The sequence below is a fragment of the Idiotropiscis lumnitzeri genome, chromosome 1 (assembly GCF_059441095.1).
Source record: "Idiotropiscis lumnitzeri isolate Australia: NSW breed Sydney's pygmy pipehorse chromosome 1, RoL_Ilum_1.0, whole genome shotgun sequence".
NCBI classification, from domain to species: Eukaryota; Metazoa; Chordata; class Actinopteri; order Syngnathiformes; family Syngnathidae; genus Idiotropiscis; species Idiotropiscis lumnitzeri.
The window spans coordinates 966,675-986,822 of NC_142391.1; the positions used below are offsets into that span (position 1 = coordinate 966,675).

The following is a 20,148-nucleotide window of genomic DNA, read 5'->3' on the forward strand; positions in this document are numbered from 1 at the left end:
ACCCGGTAACACATATATCTACCAGGCACATTTCATATTCAAAAATCCTGAGCATTGTCATGGAAGATAAATATACACTTGCCTTACTCTAACTAAAAATGTTGCCACAAACACCGAAAGAGCTTCAAATGTCACGAAAAAAAACCTCCCCACATTATAATGAACATTGCAAAGCAAAATTCATTAAAGACACATAAGTAACCTATGATGTTTTGTTTGCTTTCTTTAATGATTTTTGTGTTATAGTTTGATTCCTCACATGTTTCTATATTCGCAAAGTTCAACATTTTTTGGGGGGTTTTGCCTGGATAGTAACGACATTCATTTATTGAAAATATTTTTACACGATCATAGTGATACGTACGATCGAGTGACTTTTGTTGAAACACTTCCCCTTTCAACCACTAGATGTCAGCCGCCAACAACCGCAAAAGCAGCAGCACAAGACGACGACGGAAAAAGTTGAGCAGGTTCCGAGCAGATGAGTTCGAATATTTATCTAGTCATCCATTTTCATAACCGCTTATCCTCACGAGGGTCATGGGCGTGCTCAAGAAGGACGACACGAAATAGCAGGTAAGAGTTAATTGAAACCTCAATATAATTTACGAAGAATGACACGTGCAAGCTGTTACGTGTTAGTGTAATGTCCACTTGAAATCAATGGCACGCGCGCCTCTGCGTCCGGCTGACGTCCACGTTGTAGTCTGACCATGCAGCGATAATCAATCATGTCGAGGTGCAACAATGTTTGCTATGTCTGTAATGCCAGATACGCACTTGGCCCCGCCCCCCTCTCGAGCCCCCAAACAAACATCCTCACATGGACGCACCCGAGGGCGGTGGCGGGTAGCGAGAGGGCGGGGTGGACTGCCGGCAGACTATAAATGGCCCAAAGCTGCAGGGACGCTTGCTGGAGTGACACGGCCACCACAGAAGCTCACAACAGTCTTGAGGTTTCCAACCAAAAGTTTTGTGGCGCCATGCCATGGCTGCTCTCATCCGCGGCGCACCCGCCGAGCCTGTCCCCATCTCAGCGGCATTGCGAGCGCACCGCCTTCGCCTTCTACTGCGCCGTGAGGGACCACCTTCCGGCATGGCTGCTGGAGGACATGCGCAGCATGGAGGTGTTCCTGTGGGACGACGGCCACCCGCGCTCCTTCTCGCCTGGAGATGCGCTCATGTACGCGCTGGTGCACGACCACCAAGACTACGCGCGCTACCTCCTCCGTAGCTTCTCGGTCAAGGCGCTACATGAGTCACAATGCGCCGTGTGCCGAAGCAGCGGGTCGGCGCATCTGCACGTGGCGGTGCGCTACAACCGGACCGCCATCCTGGGTTTGATGGTGGATGTGCTAAAGGACTCAGCGCCTGAAGGATGGCGGCAAGAATACCTGAACAGCTGCGGCGGCTGTGCGCACGGGGCGGACGCGGGGAAGACGGCGGTGCAATTGGCAGTGGAACTGTCACGGGCCGACTGTTTGCTGCTTCTCCTGGCGCACGGAGCCCGGCCGCTTCCTTTGGACGCTGCGCTGCTGCGACTCGCCGCTTGTGGTGTGGCCGAGCGGCGCGATGCCCGGCGTTGCCTGGACCTGCTTCTGCTTTTCGCACCGGAACCGGTGGCACTGTGCCGCCTGCTGGACGAACCGCAGCAGTGGCAAAGGCTCCTGGGACGGGACGTGTTTGTCTGGTTAAGCGGTCTGGCTCCGCCGCCGCTTCTGCTCCAGGCTCTCAGGACCCTCGCTCAGTGTGTCCCATGTCAAATGAGCCAACTGCCCGCTTTCCTGCAACCGCACAATGAACTGAGATTGGACTTTCCCTTGCCATGGAAACAGACTGAAACATGATTGTGTTTTGGATGATATTAAGACTCCTGTGACCCGTGACACCTGCGCATGAGCCCACGTCCATTTTTTTTACTTTGATTATGTAATAAAGTGAAGGACACTCACTGACACGGACGGAGTCAGCAGCTTCATGTTTAATATGTTCATGGGTGACTTTCCAACCAATCGGCACACAGTAGGACGGCATCACTTCTCGCTCTGATACCCAGCTTCGACCCAGAACCTAAAATGTTCAGAGTACAGTAAAGTGCAGCTAATTGTCAGATTACGGTCAAGTCGGCCAGAATAAGTTCTCGAGTGTGTACAATCTACAATTTAATCAAGTCGGCTGACGTCAGAGTATGGGTCCGCTGGACAGCTTTGGTTGGTTGGTTGACCGGTGTGGCCTAGCCGTCATTACTGCTTCAGGTTCTTAGGACACGAGCCAAGTCTGTCCCTGGTCAAATGAGCCGGCTGGCGGCCTGCTTTCCTGCAGCCACGCGATGATCCGGACTACACATTCTGTGACCGAAACATGATGAAGGAAATAGTCGTGAGCCTGGAGTTCGGATCTTGAGTCCATGTAGCGTTTGTGTTTTGATTGTGTAATAAAGTGAAGGACACTCAACGAAAGCTGGACTCAGGAGTTTCTGTGTTCAATGTGTTTACAGGGGAGTTTTTCAACCAATCATTGCAACAGGACAGGATCACTTCCTTATATGAACAAGCTAATCCTAAGACCCAAAGTCCGCCAGAATCGATTCATATTAAAGTTTGCTAGTGCGTGGTTAGTCAAGTGCGCCAAAGTCTACTATAAGTAGTCCACTCAAGTCCGTCATGGCAGGCTTGCCCAGGTGGGATGTTCTCCGTTATTGAACCCAGTCCTTCACAATCTGCTGAAGTCCAGGTGAGTCTCCCAAAATCGTGCAGTCACGGTCAAACCACTCAACTGAAGTTGCGGTGACCGCATGTAGACCAGCAGAGACTCAAATCCATCACAGTCCGCTGATTTCTCGAGCGGCTTGAGTGTCCACCCAAGTCCATCAGACCGTGGCGTATGTGTACATACTTGGTCCACTCGAGTACATCATAAGGAACTTTGTCAGATGGAATATATGCTGTTCTCCCAAGCGTTCAAACCGAATCCACATGAGTTCATTTGAGTCCATCAAATAACTGGTGTCCAGAGTGTCTACAATAGTCCGGGTGAGTCGACCAAATGGAATCAATTTCAGTCCACTTTGTTGAAGTCTGTGTGCACGTACATGGACATTCATCACATGGATGACGTTACCGTGAGAGTTCTTGGACCCAATGACCCTCAAGTTCACCTCGGTCTATCGATCCATTGGTGTCCAGCTGAGTCTACTGAGTGGTTTTTAGGTCACTCAAGTCTGCTGAGGTCTGTGTCTGCAGTCCATCACAGGAGGCGTCCCAAGGTGGAAGAGTTCCAATTGCCCGAAGAGTTCTTGAACCCAGTAGCACTCAATCTCACTTGAGTCCATCCATCGACTCGTGTCTTGAGCGCCAACCGGCATGTGAAGTGAATATGTATACAGTACAAACGTAGTCCACCAGAGTACATTAGGGGGTGCTTGCTCACGGGGACCAGTCATCAACTCCACCATCGTTGTACTATACATCCCTTCGTTCAGAGGCCATCTTTGACACCCGCTAGACCGCTTTGGAAACAGTACAAGCAAGTTTAGGCCATTTCTTAGCCTTAAAGTGCATCCTCGTAATGGGAAAGAACGTCGCACTGGAAGTGATGTCAGTCGCCAGTTCAGCATCATTCCACGAGAAGGTGTTGGGGGAAAAAAAAAAGTTCTATCTATCTTGCAAAAGTCCACACGGAGTGGCATCAGAGGAGTTCCCACTCGTCGTCAACATCGTCACCACCACCGCCGGCATTTGTTCCGAAAGGGGCGGGACGACGGGGAGTATGTGGGAGGAGCTTTGTCATCCGACGGGCCAGTCCGCCAATGGCAGTCACCGCCCACAGGTCGTCGTCTGGAGTGACTGCGGGGACAGAAAGAAAAAGTGTAGGAGACCACCTTGGGGTGGAAAATGTCCATGGGAAGTTAACGATTTGGGAAATAGTCCCAAGTGGGTAGGTTCCCATGGCAATCAACGATTGTTAACTGGGAAATGGGGGTCATCAAATTCATTCAAGCTTGCCCACAACTACAAATTTGGTCTTTTGGCACAAAGCAAAATTATTCAACCTTGCAACGGCTCGCAACTTCCAAAACTCCTAGATTGGGGCACTTATAAATCAAGGAAACAATGTTTTCAGGAAATCGAGTCGTTTTAGTCAGGATTATTCGAAAATATAAATTCTATTTAAATGTAAATTCCTGGTGTATTCCAATGAATCTCTATTAACTCCTACGGAGAATTTCCAACTTTGAAAATTGTCAGAATTTTGTCATTCTAGTAAGAACTCATGACAAAACAAGTCCAATAAAAATTTGTTAGAATCCTTATTGACAGTAGATCCAGTAAAAAGCCCACACCAGCTGGGAAGAAACCATTCTTACCAGTCAACCAGTTGGCGTTTCCTGGGATCTTCTTCCAGTAGTCTCCAGCCGGGTTTCTATCAGAGACGCCGTAACGTCGAGCCAAGTCTCCACTGACACATCGGACCCAAACTGTCCGACAACTCAGAACCAGCTGACTGACGCTCAGACCTGCAGGACAGAGAGACACTTGAGGCAAAAAAAACAAAAAACAAGACTAAATGTAGGTGAAAACACGCAAACCTGGCACCAGATCCCAATTTGTCCCAACAGGCATCTCGTCGTTGAGTCCCGTCCTGACAAAGACGGCGCCTCTGTTGTCCAGCGCCCACAGGTGACAATCGTTAGGACTTGTCGCAATACTGACGAGCTGGACTCCAACAGGCTGCAAATGACAAGCATGTGGTACCTGAACAGGGAGTTCTTGATGTGAGGCTTCTGTCAAGTAGTGCTTCATGTGTGTTATCTGGTCAGGTGCTTCTCAATGTCGGTTTCAAGATGCATTTTACAATGACTGCTGGTCCTAAGTAAGTGTTACCTGGACAGGAGATTGTGGATTTGGAGTTCGACATGCGTGTTACCTTAACGTGTGTTTCCACATTTGTTTGTCATCTTGTCGAGAGGAAATCAAAGTCTGGATGTCACCGACTTTCTTGAATTACAACAAAAAGAAGACCGAAGTTCTGGTCTTCGGACCCGGTGGGCCTTTTACTCTCAACCCCGTAGACCTCGGCCCCCTGACGTCTTATCTCAAGCCGACCGTCTCAAACTTGGCTTTTAAACTGGACTTCAAGTGGCTTGAAATGAGATGGGCAAATCGGTGCCGTTGTTGGATCCGGCTTCTTTCATCTTTGGCAGCTGGCTAAAGCGAAGCCCTTTTCTTCCGAAACAGTAATCCACGCCTCGGCTAGATTACTGTCACGCACTTGACTTTGGAGTCAGCCAGCCCTCCCTCAAGCGGCTCCGACTGCTCCAAAATGCTGCCGCTCGGAAGACGGATCACATCGCCCCCATCTTGGCCTCGCTTCACTGGCTCCCAGTAAAGTTGGCTTCAAGATACGTCTGTTCGTCTTTTCATGGCCTCGCCCCGGCAAACCTCGCCGAGCTCGTCCACCCCAACGCACCTGCCCGCGGCCTCACAACTGCGGACCAAATCCTGCTGGAGGCGGAGCCTCAGCGGGGAATCGCGCTCTCTCTGCTGCCGGTCCTTCCCTATGGAATGACCTTTGACCTCCCATCGAATGTTAGGCAAGCCCCGCCCCCTCTCTGTCCACTTTTAAAACCCGTTTGAAGACACATTTTTCTTCTTTAGCTTTCGACGCGACAGACTATTTCTACAGCGCATTTCACAACCGCTGAAGCTTTAGCAAAGCGCTTTCCACATGGTTTCATAGAAATTAGCGAGAAATTAGCACAAAAATATATTAGAGGAACAGCGACAGTCTCAAGTTGGATTGTATTGTTAAGTCAGTGTTTCTCAACTTTTATCGAGCGAGGGCACATATTTCACATCGAACAAAATGTCACAACACACCACTAATTCACAAAAATTGGCTCTACAGGTTCATTATGTACCTTCAGTCATACGATCTCTCACAGCACACTGGTCTGGATGCTACCTGCTCAGGTGGTTCTATGTGGATCCAAGCGGGAAGCATCATGTTTGGGTTCAGCGGTTGGGTTCCAACACGGAAGTAGACCAGTCCTCGACTGTCAAGAGCCCAAACGTTCTGGCTGCCGCAGCTGATGCTCACCAGACGTACGCTTCCTGTCACATGTACGAGACGCGTGTGCGTTATCTATCTGAAGATGTGGCGTTCGAGGCCAAGGCGGAACATGAGCGCAATGCGAGCAGATTCCAGGTCAGTGTCTTTTTGGGAAGAACAGACTCCTATTTCACAGCTGCCCCACTAACCTTTGACGACTCGATACTCGCGGATCAGGTCAGCTCGTTCGAAACGCTGACGACAACAAGAACGTCAACTTCGCAACACAGCAATCCATAAGAGGATTGAAATAAAACAGTCGATGTTGATCCTACCACATTTGTTATCTTGTAACAGATGTGTTTGTGAATGCTAGCATATAGCGGGTGTGTGAGCACGGAACCGGCATGATCGCAAAGGTTAGCAAGTCATCTTGCATCACAACAGGCATGCTAGCTATGTTAGCACGCAGCGGGCGCAATGTTAACATGTAGCGTACGTTAGTTAATGTTAGCTAAGAACAGACAAGTTAGCGAACGTTAGCACATAAATGTATGTTTGTCCATAATGGCATGTTAGCGCGCAACAGACACATGAACAAATGTTAGCACATATGAGCTTTGCTAGCACAAGTTAAGTCTTGTTAGCTAATGTTAACCCGCAACAGTCACGTTAGCTACTGTTTGAAAGTAATTGGTATTTTGGGTGATATTTACTTACCAGACATTTACTTGGTCTAAAAATATCATTTATCAACAAAAATATTTTCCTAGCGATTATTCTATTGTCAAATATATGTCTTGGCTCATCAACTCATTCGCTGCCATTGACGGATAGAGAAGCCAAAAAGTAGATTCATTTGACCTGGAATGGCAGTGAAGGAGTTGAAGGTTGGCAAAAGCCCACCAGTACGAGACATATCTGTGTTAACGAAAGTTCCAAGCTAACAGGCGTGTTGGGTCACGTCAACTATCGTCCAAATATCACGGGGCTCTGACGCTCGGGGGTGCTGAAAGCTGAAAGCTGAGCCTGCGCCTGCGTCACTGTCAGTCTTGGGGCGCGATAAACAAGCGGCGGGACGTGTGACTTCAAGTCATGCGCTCGCTGATAGCGAGAAGGACCACAACTAAAAACAGACCTGATCGAGCTCGTTACGCAACATTCAGCTGTCGCGGCGTGACATAGGGGAAGCAGGTGTGTGTGTGTGTGTGTGTGTGTGTGTGAGAAGTTGCCCACCTGACTTTTATTGATGTTAAATAAGTTGAAGCAACGATACAAAACACCCAGACAACACTTGGCCTATTTCTGCCCGGTAACAAGTGACTCCACATCGGTTTGTCCATTCACAAAGACATACGCACAAGGGCTAGGCGATATCGACGGCATTTCAGATCCATGTTGATGCCAGATATCTCGATAACAAAATTATGGTGGGCTCAGTGAAAACTAAGCAGTTTTTTTTTTTTTTTTTTGAAAGAAAAGGCAACATATCGCCACACAGAGCATGATGCTTCCAAAGCGACTTTGAGCGCAACGTCGCGAACAATAACAGTGGGCCACTCATGTGTGGACTCTCAGCGATGTGAACCTTTGCCAGCCCGGAACACATTTTGACTGTCCTCTTACAATTTGTTCCATGATCGTATCAGAAATAGGACGCGGGCGATGAGTGATATTTTGAAAAGCGAGGCTCGCTCCCACTCAACAAATGGACCATTGAGGTGTGCACTGCTCTGTACATATTTGATCAAAAGCTTTGCTTTTTTTTTTTTTTTTAATTCCCTGGTACATGTGAAATTAAAAATATGGTATGGATAAGTATTGTTGTAAAATACATTATTTCTACTGTATATAGCAGAGGTGTCAAACTTATTTCCTCATTTTAGCTCAGGGGCTTGTAAAATCATGATCTACAACATCAAATATTTGGTGTCAATATCACACAGACGATATCTATCTGGGAGTTATCAGTCGTCGAATGTGTCACATTTAACACATAAATGTCTTAGGATGTTTTTTCCCCAATAAAACCTTGACTTAAGATTCTATTTTGAATATCGACATCCACGTCAATTCCATGTTCAACTTTCGCTCCTCATTTGAGCATTGCACGTACATATCAAGAAAGTCTTACGGACCGGCCGCCACATAAAATTTTACGATACGTATTAAAAGGTCTGAGATGGTGGCAAAAATCAAAATTTGTAGATGCATCTTACTTGTGGACAACTAACATTGGCCATTTGGCAAATTTCGGCCGGCTGTTTATTCAGTTGGGACGTACTTATTTTTTTAGACTTTAGCAAATGTTGCAGGCCATATGAAACCCGATTGCGGGCCAGATCCAGCACGCGGGCCGCATGTTTGACACCCCCTGGTATATACTGTATTTGTATGGAATGACTGCGTACAACTTTGTCTCACTGGCTTATGAGACGGAAATGGATTTTTCCTGCACGTGCGTGTGTGTGTGTGTCTCCAACTCCCTCCTTAAAATGATTGTCATTGCCTGGCTTTAGCTGTCGATCAATGACAAACTTGAAAGGATACATGTGGTTGTTTGGCCTGAGCTGGACATGCAACACGAGCGTGGAAAAGCCACATGGCGGATGTTGTCTTCATTTTGGATATTCAAATCTTGAATGTACGATTTATCACCCTGCCCTTGTGCGCACCGTCCTGTCTTGTTTGCTAGAGTGAACATTACAACAACAACAACAAAAAAGCGTATTCCTTGCCATCTAGCACAGCAAAGACGGCGAGAGCGCATTGGCATGGCGATGCGTACCGAGCTGACTGACGTCCAGCGGCGTCCAGTGGAGACCGGCGGGGCACGATAAAGACAGGGTGCGAATGAACACCCGGCCGTGGGTGTCCAGTCCCCAGAGGGCGTCGCGGCAAGCCGACAGCTGCGTCAGGTCCACCTGACGAGGAGGAGGGCAGGCTAACATTAAGAGGGGTCGGAAAAAAAGGGTCCAAAACCAATCAGGAAAAGGTGAGTGACCTCCGGCGGCAGGGTGACCGTGGACGGGCGAAGTTCTCCATCCTGATCCCACACGCAGAACAGATCCTTCTTGCTCTGAGTCAACCACAGGAATGCACCTGAAACACACCTGCTGTCAACGTGCGCTCGCGTGTGTCCGGTGCAATTACGGACTCGGTGAGCGAAAACTAACACTCAAACTCAAAACTAAAATTAAATAGACGTTTTTGTGAATGAAACAAAATCCTTAAAATAAAAAAAAAATAAAAAACAGTTTGTTGATTATTATATTTGTCAATAATGACATAAAGCGTTTGAGGTTCAACTGCGTCGACAGAGAAGAAGGAAGGTCAAACAGTAAGGATGTAACGATATCGGCAATATTGTGTTATTAAAATGACCAAAATATCATCGTGTCATGTCACAATATTAATGTGGCGAATCTGTTGAGAAGTCCAAGTTGTTTTTCATTTGTGCAGTTCCAGCACCCCCTGGTGGTTGGTTTATTAGTGAACTTTAATTTGAATTGGAGTTTATGACCCTCGCTAATTGCTCGATGAAGGGGAACGTAATAAATAAACAAATAATTAACATATTCAACAAAAACAAAGACTAAAATAATTTTCAATAAAAGAAAACAAAAAACGATTAAAATATAATTTAGAAATAAAAATTGAACAAATAACTAATTAAAACAAACTGAATTTTCAAAAACAAACTTTTTCTCATGAAAAATCCCAAACTATGATGACCCTGGTCTCATGTGTGTTACTGTGTGTGAACGTGTGAGTTTGCGTGTAGAATGTAGTGTGAGTGATGCCGCGTGCCGATGTTTGTTTGAGTGTGATAATGTGCAGAAAAGGCGATAAGAGTCCAAGTGCCTGACCGTCTTTGTGGGGCAGCGCCGAAGAGGTGATGGAGCTCCACCTGGTGGCCGCCACCGTCCCTCTGGGTACGAGGTTCTGCCAGAAGGTTCCCACCAAGCTACCGCGGGCCAAGTGCAGCTGGTTGCGCCCGGATGCCACCCACACGCCACTCGCGTTGGCGCTGACCAGGCTGGGCTGGCGCTGCGAGTGATGAGACAGGAAGGCCACCACACGCTCCACCGGTGCCCTCGTTACCGTGGCGACGCTCTGCGTGGCGCTCAGGAGCGTCTGGAACAAGCTGCCTTGATCGAAGACCACGTAGTCGGAAATGCTGACCTGAGGAACGACGCGTTGCGCATTGTCACACACCCGCACGCGCGCACGCACGCCAGAGCACTTTTGCACCTGCCACCAGTGGTCATCGTCCCCCTGCGGTCGCTGCGAGGAGACTCCCGTCCTGAAGAATAGTCTCCCGCTGACGTCCAGCGCCCAGGCTGTGCCGCCGTCGCCCAGGGTGACGCACATGAGCTCCACGCCCTGAGCCTCGCTGTCGCGTTGCGGTACACAAAAGACAACGTGCCGTTAACATGCGGTTCGGTTGACTGAGCCGCTGCCGTGACCTCACTACGCACACACGACCAATCGGCGGCGACAGATACTATTCATGTTTACGCTCGTAAAGTATTAGTACGAGAGGAAATCCGGTAAGGTAGACTTACATTAGTAGTACTATTAGTAATAGAGTACTAAGTACTGAGGCAGAAGTACAGTGGTAGAAAAGCTTTAGTGAAGGTAGCATTGCTGGGGTATAATTCCACAATAACTGCAGTAGTACTAAGGTCGAGGAGTATTCATGTCGTACTACAGCAATAATGAATAACATTGGATAGTGAGGTGCTGAAAGTTCACAACTAAAGTAATAAAGTCATCCCGCAGGAGCAAAAGTGTGGCCTTAAGGTCGCGCCGCACTAGTAATGGAGTATGAAGGGAAACGCAGTCATCAAGTCGTCGTCTTCAGGCACAGCAGAGGTGTCAAACTCATTTTAGCTCAGGGGTCACACGGAGGAAAATTTATGACCAAAGTGGGCTGGACCAGTAAAATGATGATCTCCGTCGGTATGTAATTATGCAGATTAGCGCTAATATTGTCACATAAAAGAAATCGATCAAAAAATGCATGTGACATTTTTTCATAAAATACACATTTTGTATCGAACACAGAATAATATGAGCAAACAAGCAATCGATAAATAAATACAAAGAAACTCAAACATCCAGTGGCAGGAAAAAAGTTCCAATCAAAATATGCGGTTGAAGCAATTCATTTTCTCGCGGGGCAGATTAAACCCGTTTGCGGGCCCGAGCCCGCCCGGGGGCCGTATGTTTAACACCCCTGGGGTATAGGTTGCGTCGTAATGGTAAGAGGAAGGATTACCTGACGGTGTCGTATTTCCAGGCATCTCCGAGGATGCAGAAGCGGTCGAGTCCTTCCCTGTAGAACAAAGCGTTGTGCTCGCTCAGGGCCCAGACCACGCCCCCTCGCACGCACACCTGACTGAACACGCACGGCGCATCCACCTTCACCGAGCGGGCGCACGGGCGCTCCACGCTCAAGCCTGACGCACACAAACATGATGAGAAGGTTGATTAAGGGTTGGATTAAGTCCCCTGAAGGGGCAGGTACCCCCCCCCAAAAAAAAAAAAGTTACCCGTCTGCAGGTACAGGTCTCCGTTAGTCCTGATGATCCACGCCGAGTCGTCGCTGAGGGCCACGTAGGCCGTCTGCTTGGCCGCCTTGTACCAGTGACGCTTGCTCGGCGCCGACACTTTGGCGCAGGCGTACGCCGTCATGCTCTTCTGCTCCACCTTCCACAGCAGGTTACCTGGCACATGCCGCAATGCTACGCTTGGCACGCCGCGAACACACGCCGCTAACACACGCCGCTAACATGACGGGACGCTCACCCGAGGGAGAGAGCGCCACCTGATGGATGTTGTCCTCAAAGCGCTGCCACTGGAGGCTTCTTTCGGGCAGAAGGCTGCAGTAGAGCCCGCCTTTGAAGTCCAAACACCACACGTATCTTCCACGCGCACACACACACATTAGGACATGAACACACTCTAAAATTACACACACACACACACACCTGTCAGTCACGTGAAGACTCAGTATTCCACATCCCGGTCCAGAGTAGCCCATCCAGCTTTCGGCCAACTAGAAAGACAAAAAGATGGCTCAGTGAGGTGCTAATTGGTTTTGGGCAGTTTGGGGGTGGCAGGGGACGGCATCGCTCAGCTGACGTGCAACTTTTGAAGCCAGCCGCGGGAGGCTTGGAAGTCCTCCATGCCCATAGATGGTGCTATTGAGCTTGCCTTCCTTCTCTCTAATTAGCGGTCCAGTTAGCGGGAGGTCACCTGCTCAGTTGTGCATCCAGGTCCATCCTGAGTGTTCTCTTGCAACGCTTCGTCAGCCGCTTGACTTCTACCGAGTTCCACATCGTGGGGAAGACCGTGGCGGTAGATGTCGCTCTCCTCGTCATCGCTGGATATGCTCGGCTTCATGCAGGGGAGCCCAGAATCCTCGGTGCGGTCCATGACAGCAGCAGGTGGTGGCGACTCATCCTCCTACGCATCGTAACGGACATGTGTTCTAGCAATCCTTTTCCCGTCTCCGCGCTGACGACATTGACGCAAGCGCGAGCGCGAGTTCACATACTGTTTACCTCGTCCGCCTCCGTTGGACCGAGGAAGCGGTCATCCTGCCGCTCGTGTCCGTCACGCTGCATGCAGGAGAAGGTGCACTCCAGCAGCACGTCCACGTTCGGGGTGAGGGGCAGCATTTCCGTCTCCGGACCCGGAGAGGGCAGGCTTGTGGGGACAAGCTGATCTAAGACCATGTTCATGTCAAGTGGAAGTGGAGACCATCGCTGTTCAACTACACACCTGGAATCCTCTTCCTGAGCTTCATCCTCCTTCTCAGTTGGATCCCGAATCGCCATTGGAGAGTCCTGTTTTGGAAGTTCCAGCCCCAGGAGCGACACTCCACTGCCGCCATGGACGGCAAACACGGATTCCGAGCAGCTGCTTTCAGACAGACGATTCCCAGTGCCGCTGTCTGCCAAAGGAAAACAAAGAGTCACTCGCCCCTTTCACACATCAGAGCAGACGCTGCCCTGTGTGCAATGCACCGAAGGAGGAAGAGGCAATTGAAGTCCGAAATTTCACCCTTTCCAAGATACAGGGGTGGTGGTAATTAGTGATGGACCGATTATCAACCAGGCCGATTATCAGGGCCGATATTTGGCATTTTGACGATAATCCGCATCTGCTTTCTTTTTTTTTTTTTTAATTTTCAAGGCCACTGGTTTATTTTGTCTCGCTGCAGCACTTCTCTCTCTCTCTGTTGTGCTGGTGGCCTTGCCTGCAGAAGCAGATTGGCCCGCCCACAACACCATCTGATTGGTTCCTTGTGCGGTGGGTTGCAGCCAATCAACAGCATGTTTGCCATCGTGAACTGACAAAAGAGAATGTTTGTTTTCATTGAACGGTAAGACATGCAGACGAGCCTGGCAGCTTTAAAAAAATAAAATAAAATCTATTTTCTAAGCTCTAAAACAAAAGCTTTAACATGTAAATCACTAAAGTTGTTTCATAAACAGGTGCTTAAAAACATTGAAACTAAGTTTTGGAGTTTTTATCTTTCCCAATTTTCACACCATTTTCAATAAATGAATATCGGTTATCGGCCCCCGCGACGACTAATAATCGGTAAACAAGCATATCGGTCTAACACTAGTGTTAATTAACACCTTTGACTCTCTGGCCACTCCACTGGCACACTATTTTTATCTTTGAATTAGCTTAACTGGCTGTCTGAACTCACACGGCTTGTGTGAAAGGTACAGCGGGACAAAATGTCACTCCGATTTGTTGCGACGACGGGGTGAAAGAGGATAAGGAGTGACAGCGGCCACGCATGGAATTCTCAGAGCGTGTGAAGCTGCTGTGGGGAACCTGCGCAACCTGTGCATTTGTCACGATGGCCGTGCTCGCCTTGTCGTTGGCGCTTCTTCTTCTTCACCTTGACGGCTTTCACCACCAGCTCCTGCCCCACCTCCTCCTGCCCCAAGGGGGTGCTGTAGCGGCGGGAGCCGGCATCGCTGGAGGCGTTTCCACGGAGACTGTCCCAGGAAGTGATGGAGCTGCTGCGGCTACGCGAGCAGCTGCTCAGGACGTTGCCGCCCTGACACCCCAAAAAAAAAAGAAAAAGACACCACATCACACGACATTAATTCGAGGGGATTACCTGGCATCTGTAAGGCTGACACTTACAGAACCAGTACCGGTAAAGTAGTGGTATCAGAAGCTACGTAGTGGTTGATGGGTCATTTACTTAAATGTGGTAAATAAATGCCACACCTCAAATAAATGCCTCATGACCACCTGCAGACAACACAAGGCATCTGTAAAGCTGACATTTCAGAACCAGTGACGTAGTAGTGGATGTGACATTGAATTGCATAGCTCTATGTCCTGACCTCAAAATGAGACATGGACTCCGTTAGCTGCCAAATGTAGTGCGGTGTTATTAACAATACGGTCGTCGCTATTCCTAATCATTTGACCCTCGCTTGTACGTGTGCACCCAATGAAGTGGTGAAAAGAGTCGAGTCACGGTCACCTCGTCCTTGTCCTGCGCTTCCTCCTCTTCCTCTTGCCCCACCTCAACGCGGCTCCCGCCCCCGTCGCCGGCCCCGCCCTCCACGATGATGGCCATGGTCCTGATAGGCTGAGCCATCTCCACCCAACCTGTGGGCGTGGCGACGTTGGCTTGCGGCGTCAATGGCGAACACAGACGTGCGGGGTAGTGAGACGGCGAACGGGAGACGCCCTCCGGACTGTCCGACAGTCGGATCAGGTCTCTGTCTCCCTTCAGGATGAAGATCTCATTGTCGCAGCACGACAGCGACACGATGTCCCCGCCGCTCTCCAACGCGCCGACCAGCACCTGAATGCAGCGGCAAGACTTTGCCATGACTTTTGCCGCCTCTCCGAGTTGCCAACGGTGACGTGTTGGCACCTGGTTGACGCAGTCAACGATGTAGACGCTGTATTCGTTCCAACTGAGGATCCAACCCTCCTTGAGGAAGCAGCTGAGCAGACCCAGCTGACGCTCGGACGGACGGTAGGCCCCGACCGGACAAGGTCGGGGGAATATGTCAAATTGGGGAATCTGTCAGATGAACAAGAAGGACACAACTAAGAATCCATATGGCGCTAGCAGTGACGATGGCAGCACAAGTCAAGAATTTAGTAATGGGATCAGCAGCTTTCGGAGAAACAGTGGCAGACGTGAGAAAAGACAAGTAGTCGTGCCATTAGCGGTAACAGTAGTCAATCAAGTAGCAGTAAGAGTGAGATGCCGGGATCAGTATCAGTACCAAGAGGATCGGCCTTACCCGCAGTAGTTGAAGTACCAGCAGAGAGGGACTGTCAATTTTAGCCAAAGTATCTGTAGTACTCGTACCGGAATGCGTGCCAGTACCTGTAGTAGTCGCTCTAGCGGCAGCGCTTACATACCAGTAGCAATATCCGTCTCAGTCCAATTAACCCGAGCAGTGTTGCTCGTAGAAGTCTCTGAATCAGTGTCGGGAGAAACACCAGTAGAAATATTTGCAGTCAAGAATTACCGCGAGCAGGTAGAGTAGCATGAGCAATTTAGCAGCACCGCTTTCAGACAAGTATCAGTCGGACTCATGGCCATACAAGAGCACGATAAGTAGAAGTATCCGTATCAATATAACCACAACTATCAGTCGAAATGACGTACAAGTGGCAGTAAAGCATCACTGTCAGTATCAGTAGGAATAGTTTTTGTAGCAGCGGAAGTTAAAAGTACGAGAGTCCATTTCAATATACGTGAAGTATCGATACCAATACCAATACCAGTACAAATAGGAGTACCCAGACCGGTAGCACGAGCTGTTGCCAGAGCAGTATCGTGCCAAAATCTATGTCCGTCTCAGTAGCACTAGTTTTAGTCTAAGTATCATGAACAATAGCAGCGGAAGTACCAATGCAAGAAATATCAGTCGCAGAGTTGCGGTATCAGTAGCAGTAAAGTACCAGAATATGATCCATATCAATATCAGTATCCTTACCAATGCCAATGCCAACGATATCGATAGCAATACTGATACCGGTAAAATATCAAGTACTATTTTGTACAAGTAGTGGTAGAAGTTGAAGTCCGATGCACGTACCGGCGAGTTGAAGATGGCTTTGAGCAGTCTGGTGTCCACCACGTGACCCGAGACATTGGACCTCCAGAGGCGGAGTCCGGGTCGGGCCGCGAACACTTGAAGGTCGCTCTGCTTGCAAAGAGCCGGCAGGAAGCAGGCCCCAAACCTGCCGCTGCTGTCACGCACACGCACGCGCACGTGCACATTTAAAGAACTCAACACGCAGACCTTGATGAGGAAAACCGCCGGTCACAAAAAGCGAGCAAACCCCCAAGTGAAACTTGAAGGTTACTTAAGACTTGAAAATGCCTCCACATGAACGCAACTTATTCCCAGCCCGGATGCGCACGTGCACGTGCGCGGGTTCTTTTCATGTAGTGCGTGGCACGCAACGCTCACCTCTTCCTGGGTTTGGCTCCGAGCGGCTGGACCTGCTGTGTGTGCGTGCAGTACAGCAACGAGCGCTGCTGCGTGGACACCAGCAGAACCTGGTGACTGTAGTCCAGCTGCACTATGCCGCTGGATTCCTCCAAGACTAACACCGGCGAGCATGTACCCTGCAAACACAGACGTGCCTCGGCTTAGTAAGGCTGATGTGGGGCAGAATCCGCACATCCCCCAAAACAAAAACAAAAAACAAAAACCATCATCATCTTGCATGAGCTCCCAAGCAGCAAATTGTTGACATTGTATTGCGTCATCCATACGCAGACACCAGCGCAAGACTACGTCAAAATCACGAACAGCGACAGGGACAAAAAGCGGACGCATCATCAGCAATCCGCATCACAACCACTTTTACTTTCAAACTTGACAAAACAAATGTCTCGACGTCACGTTGGCAAACTCTTTCTCAACGCTCGAGGTGACTTTAAATTGGTTCAAAAATTCACAAAGATGAACATCGGAATGATTTGTGAAAAAATAAATCATAACTCTCCTTTAATTGTCGACCGTTTCCTCTTTTTGCGGTCGTGCGCTTCTTCCTTGACAATCACGCCATGTTTGTGTGGTACCGAGAGCTCGCCTCAAAACAATACAACGTCACAGTTTTTCCGTTGGAAACATCGGTCGGTGCGCAAAAGAGTCGTCGGTCGTCATTCTTTCGCAATTGCTGTTGGGCCACGTGGCTCCGTGCGCAGCGAGCCGAATTTCAGCCGCATGAATAGCAAGTCCGAGTCCAGTTGAGTCTCGAGTGGCGTCAGGCAAAGGTCAAGTCTCGCGAGGGGGAGTCCACGGCGGCGGACTTGCCGTCTCACCTGATCCAGATCCAGAGTGGAGAAGACCACGCGTCCTTTGTCGTCCCCGGAAAAAAGTTTCATACCGTTGGTGCTCCAGGCCAAAGACGTGACTGAGCCTTTGTGGAGGCCCACCACGTCGAAGCGCCGCAGCTGAACACACACAAATACACAAAACATTCATATCTTGAAAGTCAAAAGCAGATGTTTGCAAATATCCGATTTTGAGTCAACACGACGACAATTGATTTGCCTTCTATTGAGACGCTGAAATTCCGAGGATTTGGACCATCTTCAATGAAACCAATAATCATCAATTCGATTGTTTTCCCATTCGTCATCCCAACTCTCTTATCCGAACATTTTGCGGCTCACCTGTTTGTTGCGACCCGGCAACGGCGACACCAGCTGGAAGATGGCCACTCGGCCCGACGCCGTTCCCACGGCGACCAGGTCGTCGAAACAGCTCAGCAGCTTCACGGCGGTGATGGCGTCGCACTTTCCCTGAACACATGCGCTGGGTTTAAAAGAGCTCTTCGGAGCCATTCCTGACAAGCAAACCAAAAAGAGCGCCACCTCTAGGCTGTATTTGTTCATGTGCGGCAGGCGGCGGCAGTAGAGGTACAACATGCCGATGCTGCTGCCCACCGCCACAAAGTCGCGGCTGCTGTCCACCGCCGTCAGGTAGACCACCACCGAGCGGAAACCGCGCTGAACCTGCAGATACACCAACAATTCTATCTTTCTCCGACATACAACGTTGCCGACTAGTCCTCAGCCAGTCATGTTTAATTCTATAGACGTAAATAACATTTTGATTCGACGGGTCATTTTCATAAAATTGCATTCATAACAGTCAAGACACCTGTAAAATATACTTTTTTTTTTTTTAATTACTATTTGTCCATGCCACCTGGGTTTTGTATGCATAAATAAATGTTTTCCATGTTGTCACCAACACGCCTAAAGTCCTGTTTTCCAAAAGGTTTTACGCCATACAGGCAAAGATGATAACGACATGAAATGTGGCCACGACTTTGTTGAGAGACTTTCGCAAATTACACTCGAGATATAAACGGCTTCAGAGCAAACGTGAATTGCACAATTTGCATGCGTTGCCCTACAAACATTGGTGAAACATTACACTGTCTTCATACAATTATAATAATTCAAAAGACATTCAGCAATTGTTCTGAAACGTTCACAAATTCAGATTTTTTTTTCATTCACTTCTATGTTCTGTACAACGAGCGTTTATTAGTTCATGTAGTTGACTGCCGCACACTTGCGGTTGACCACCCGCTAATTAGCATACTCTGATTTTTTTTTTCCATCAATCTTTTAATTTGTGCTGCCAAGCGGTTACATTTTTTAACTAATCACAAAAAAAATCCGTAATTAATTGCAATTATTCACATCATTTTTCAAATACGATTTTTTTGTATAGCTTGTAACATATTTACTTGATTAATATCTTTGAATTTGTGTAAAACCACCAAATATGAAGTATATTTTAATTCAAAAACTGTTCTAATAGCTGTCTTTGATCATTGAATATGATCTCTCTTTACAGGAATTTTCCTTACAAACTATTCCCAAAACTTTTAATTCTGTCCGCAAGCAGTGTTGGTTTGCAAGGCTCAGCGGTAACTTAAGCAGGGTGTTTTGTTCTGTGATGATGTGCTAAAGATAATATGGTACAGTATTTGAATTAGGTTTTGTAGAGTATGCAAATTATTTTTGAAGTAAGTAAAATTAAGTTAAAAAAATAAATAATAAAATTAATCTCCAGAGCTAATTTTTTTAATTTGATAGCCCTACTTTTCATGTTTGTAGTTATCTTTTTTGTTTGTTTGTTTGGCCGCATTTCCCCCAGTACATTTCATTTCAATTCGACGCGGACTTCTCTTATTCACGGGCCGGAAAACAGAGGTCACTGTACTCTCATTGCCTCATAATGTAAAATGGGTGCATAGATTTATTATTTTTTTTCATTTCTTTTTACTTTGGCCGGGATGGCGTTCAGCAGGTGCTGGAGTGGGCAGAATTCCCTCAAGACGGACGGCTGGTTCTCCATGCTTCTCTTCTGCTGAGGAAAAACAATTCTTCTTCTTACCCAAAAGTGATATTTACAAGTGCAGCCTGGAGCATTTTTTAATTGTTCACAATGTCAGTAAAACAATAAGATGTCAACATTGTTGTAAAAGTGGTACTTGTCAATCAAAGTAGAATTCATATTGCTAAACAAACACAGCCGCGCACTCATGGACACGACGTTGTGTTTTGAGCTAGCCTGCCCGACCACACGCTAACCTAACAGCCGAACAATAGCACGGCAAGCAAACATTGGAAACGGGACAAAATGTCCCACTCACATTGTAACGACGCGTAGAACAGGTCGCTCAGGTGTGCGTCCAGATGTTATTCATCCCATCAGCAGTGAAACAGTAAACAGAGGCGACATCGCCCCGTCAGTCCGGCAGACGTCATGTTGATGTCGTCATCCAAACGCGCCCATCTCCTGCTACCCGCCGTTCGACCTGTGACGTCATCTTCCTGCGTTCCTTACGTTCTTGTTATTTCTATTTCTTCCGTCTAAATTCATTTGAGCCCATAAAGCCACATTTTAACGTGTCATGTGTTTTTTTTTTGCGTGCAATTATTTCTTCACTGCACCAAGATGAAATTACGTCAAAAGAATTGAATGCAAGCAAAAATGGGGCAAATGAAAAACCCGGGAAGTGGATTTCCCGACTCATGAAAAAAAT

At 48.1% G+C, this 20,148-nt stretch overlaps 2 protein-coding genes across 4 annotated transcripts; one reads left to right on the top strand and one right to left on the bottom strand.

Moving 5' to 3' along the window:
- Positions 1-420: 420 nt before the first annotated feature.
- Positions 421-2,459, top strand: ankrd9 (ankyrin repeat domain 9). The gene is made up of 2 exons (XM_088308989.1): positions 421-576; positions 773-2,459. The coding sequence occupies exon 2, from the start codon at positions 888-890 to the stop codon at positions 1,845-1,847; it is 960 nt and encodes a 319-aa protein (XP_088165115.1). The 5' UTR covers positions 421-576; positions 773-887; the 3' UTR covers positions 1,848-2,459.
- A 993-nt stretch (positions 2,460-3,452) lies between these two features.
- tecpr2 (tectonin beta-propeller repeat containing 2) lies at positions 3,453-19,903 on the bottom strand. Of its 3 annotated transcripts, none has more exons than XM_088308965.1 (25): positions 19,756-19,903; positions 19,386-19,466; positions 17,957-18,097; positions 17,756-17,884; positions 17,402-17,533; positions 16,542-16,699; positions 16,164-16,314; positions 14,981-15,133; positions 14,582-14,908; positions 13,954-14,143; positions 12,844-13,015; positions 12,624-12,768; positions 12,316-12,525; positions 12,048-12,115; positions 11,866-11,981; positions 11,610-11,783; positions 11,336-11,516; positions 10,306-10,447; positions 9,921-10,236; positions 9,056-9,153; positions 8,840-8,975; positions 5,965-6,113; positions 4,589-4,730; positions 4,367-4,516; positions 3,453-3,845 (listed from the first exon to the last, which is right to left on the bottom strand). In XM_088308965.1, the coding sequence occupies exons 2-25, from the start codon at positions 19,455-19,457 to the stop codon at positions 3,688-3,690; spliced, it is 3,810 nt and encodes a 1,269-aa protein (XP_088165091.1). In that variant the 5' UTR covers positions 19,458-19,466; positions 19,756-19,903; the 3' UTR covers positions 3,453-3,687. The 3 variants fall into 3 exon arrangements, with proteins under 3 accessions (XP_088165091.1, XP_088165075.1, XP_088165083.1); XM_088308949.1 differs by having other exon boundaries at positions 16,164-16,317; XM_088308957.1 differs by having other exon boundaries at positions 16,164-16,317; positions 19,386-19,469; positions 19,756-19,877.
- Positions 19,904-20,148: the final 245 nt, after the last annotated feature.

Excerpts from the sequence above, each read along its gene's own strand:
- ankrd9 (XM_088308989.1), top strand. The coding sequence starts at position 888 with ATGGCCCAAAGCTGCAGGGACGCTTGCTGGAGTGACACGGCCACCACA.
- tecpr2 (XM_088308949.1), bottom strand. The coding sequence starts at position 19,457 with ATGGAGAACCAGCCGTCCGTCTTGAGGGAATTCTGCCCACTCCAGCAC. Across the intron at positions 17,885-17,956 it reads TGAACAAATACAGCCTAGAG|GGAAAGTGCGACGCCATCAC; the intron begins GTGGCGCTCTTT and ends GCATGTGTTCAG. Across the intron at positions 14,144-14,581 it reads AAGCGCAGGACAAGGACGAG|GGCGGCAACGTCCTGAGCAG; the intron begins GTGACCGTGACT and ends TTGGGGTGTCAG.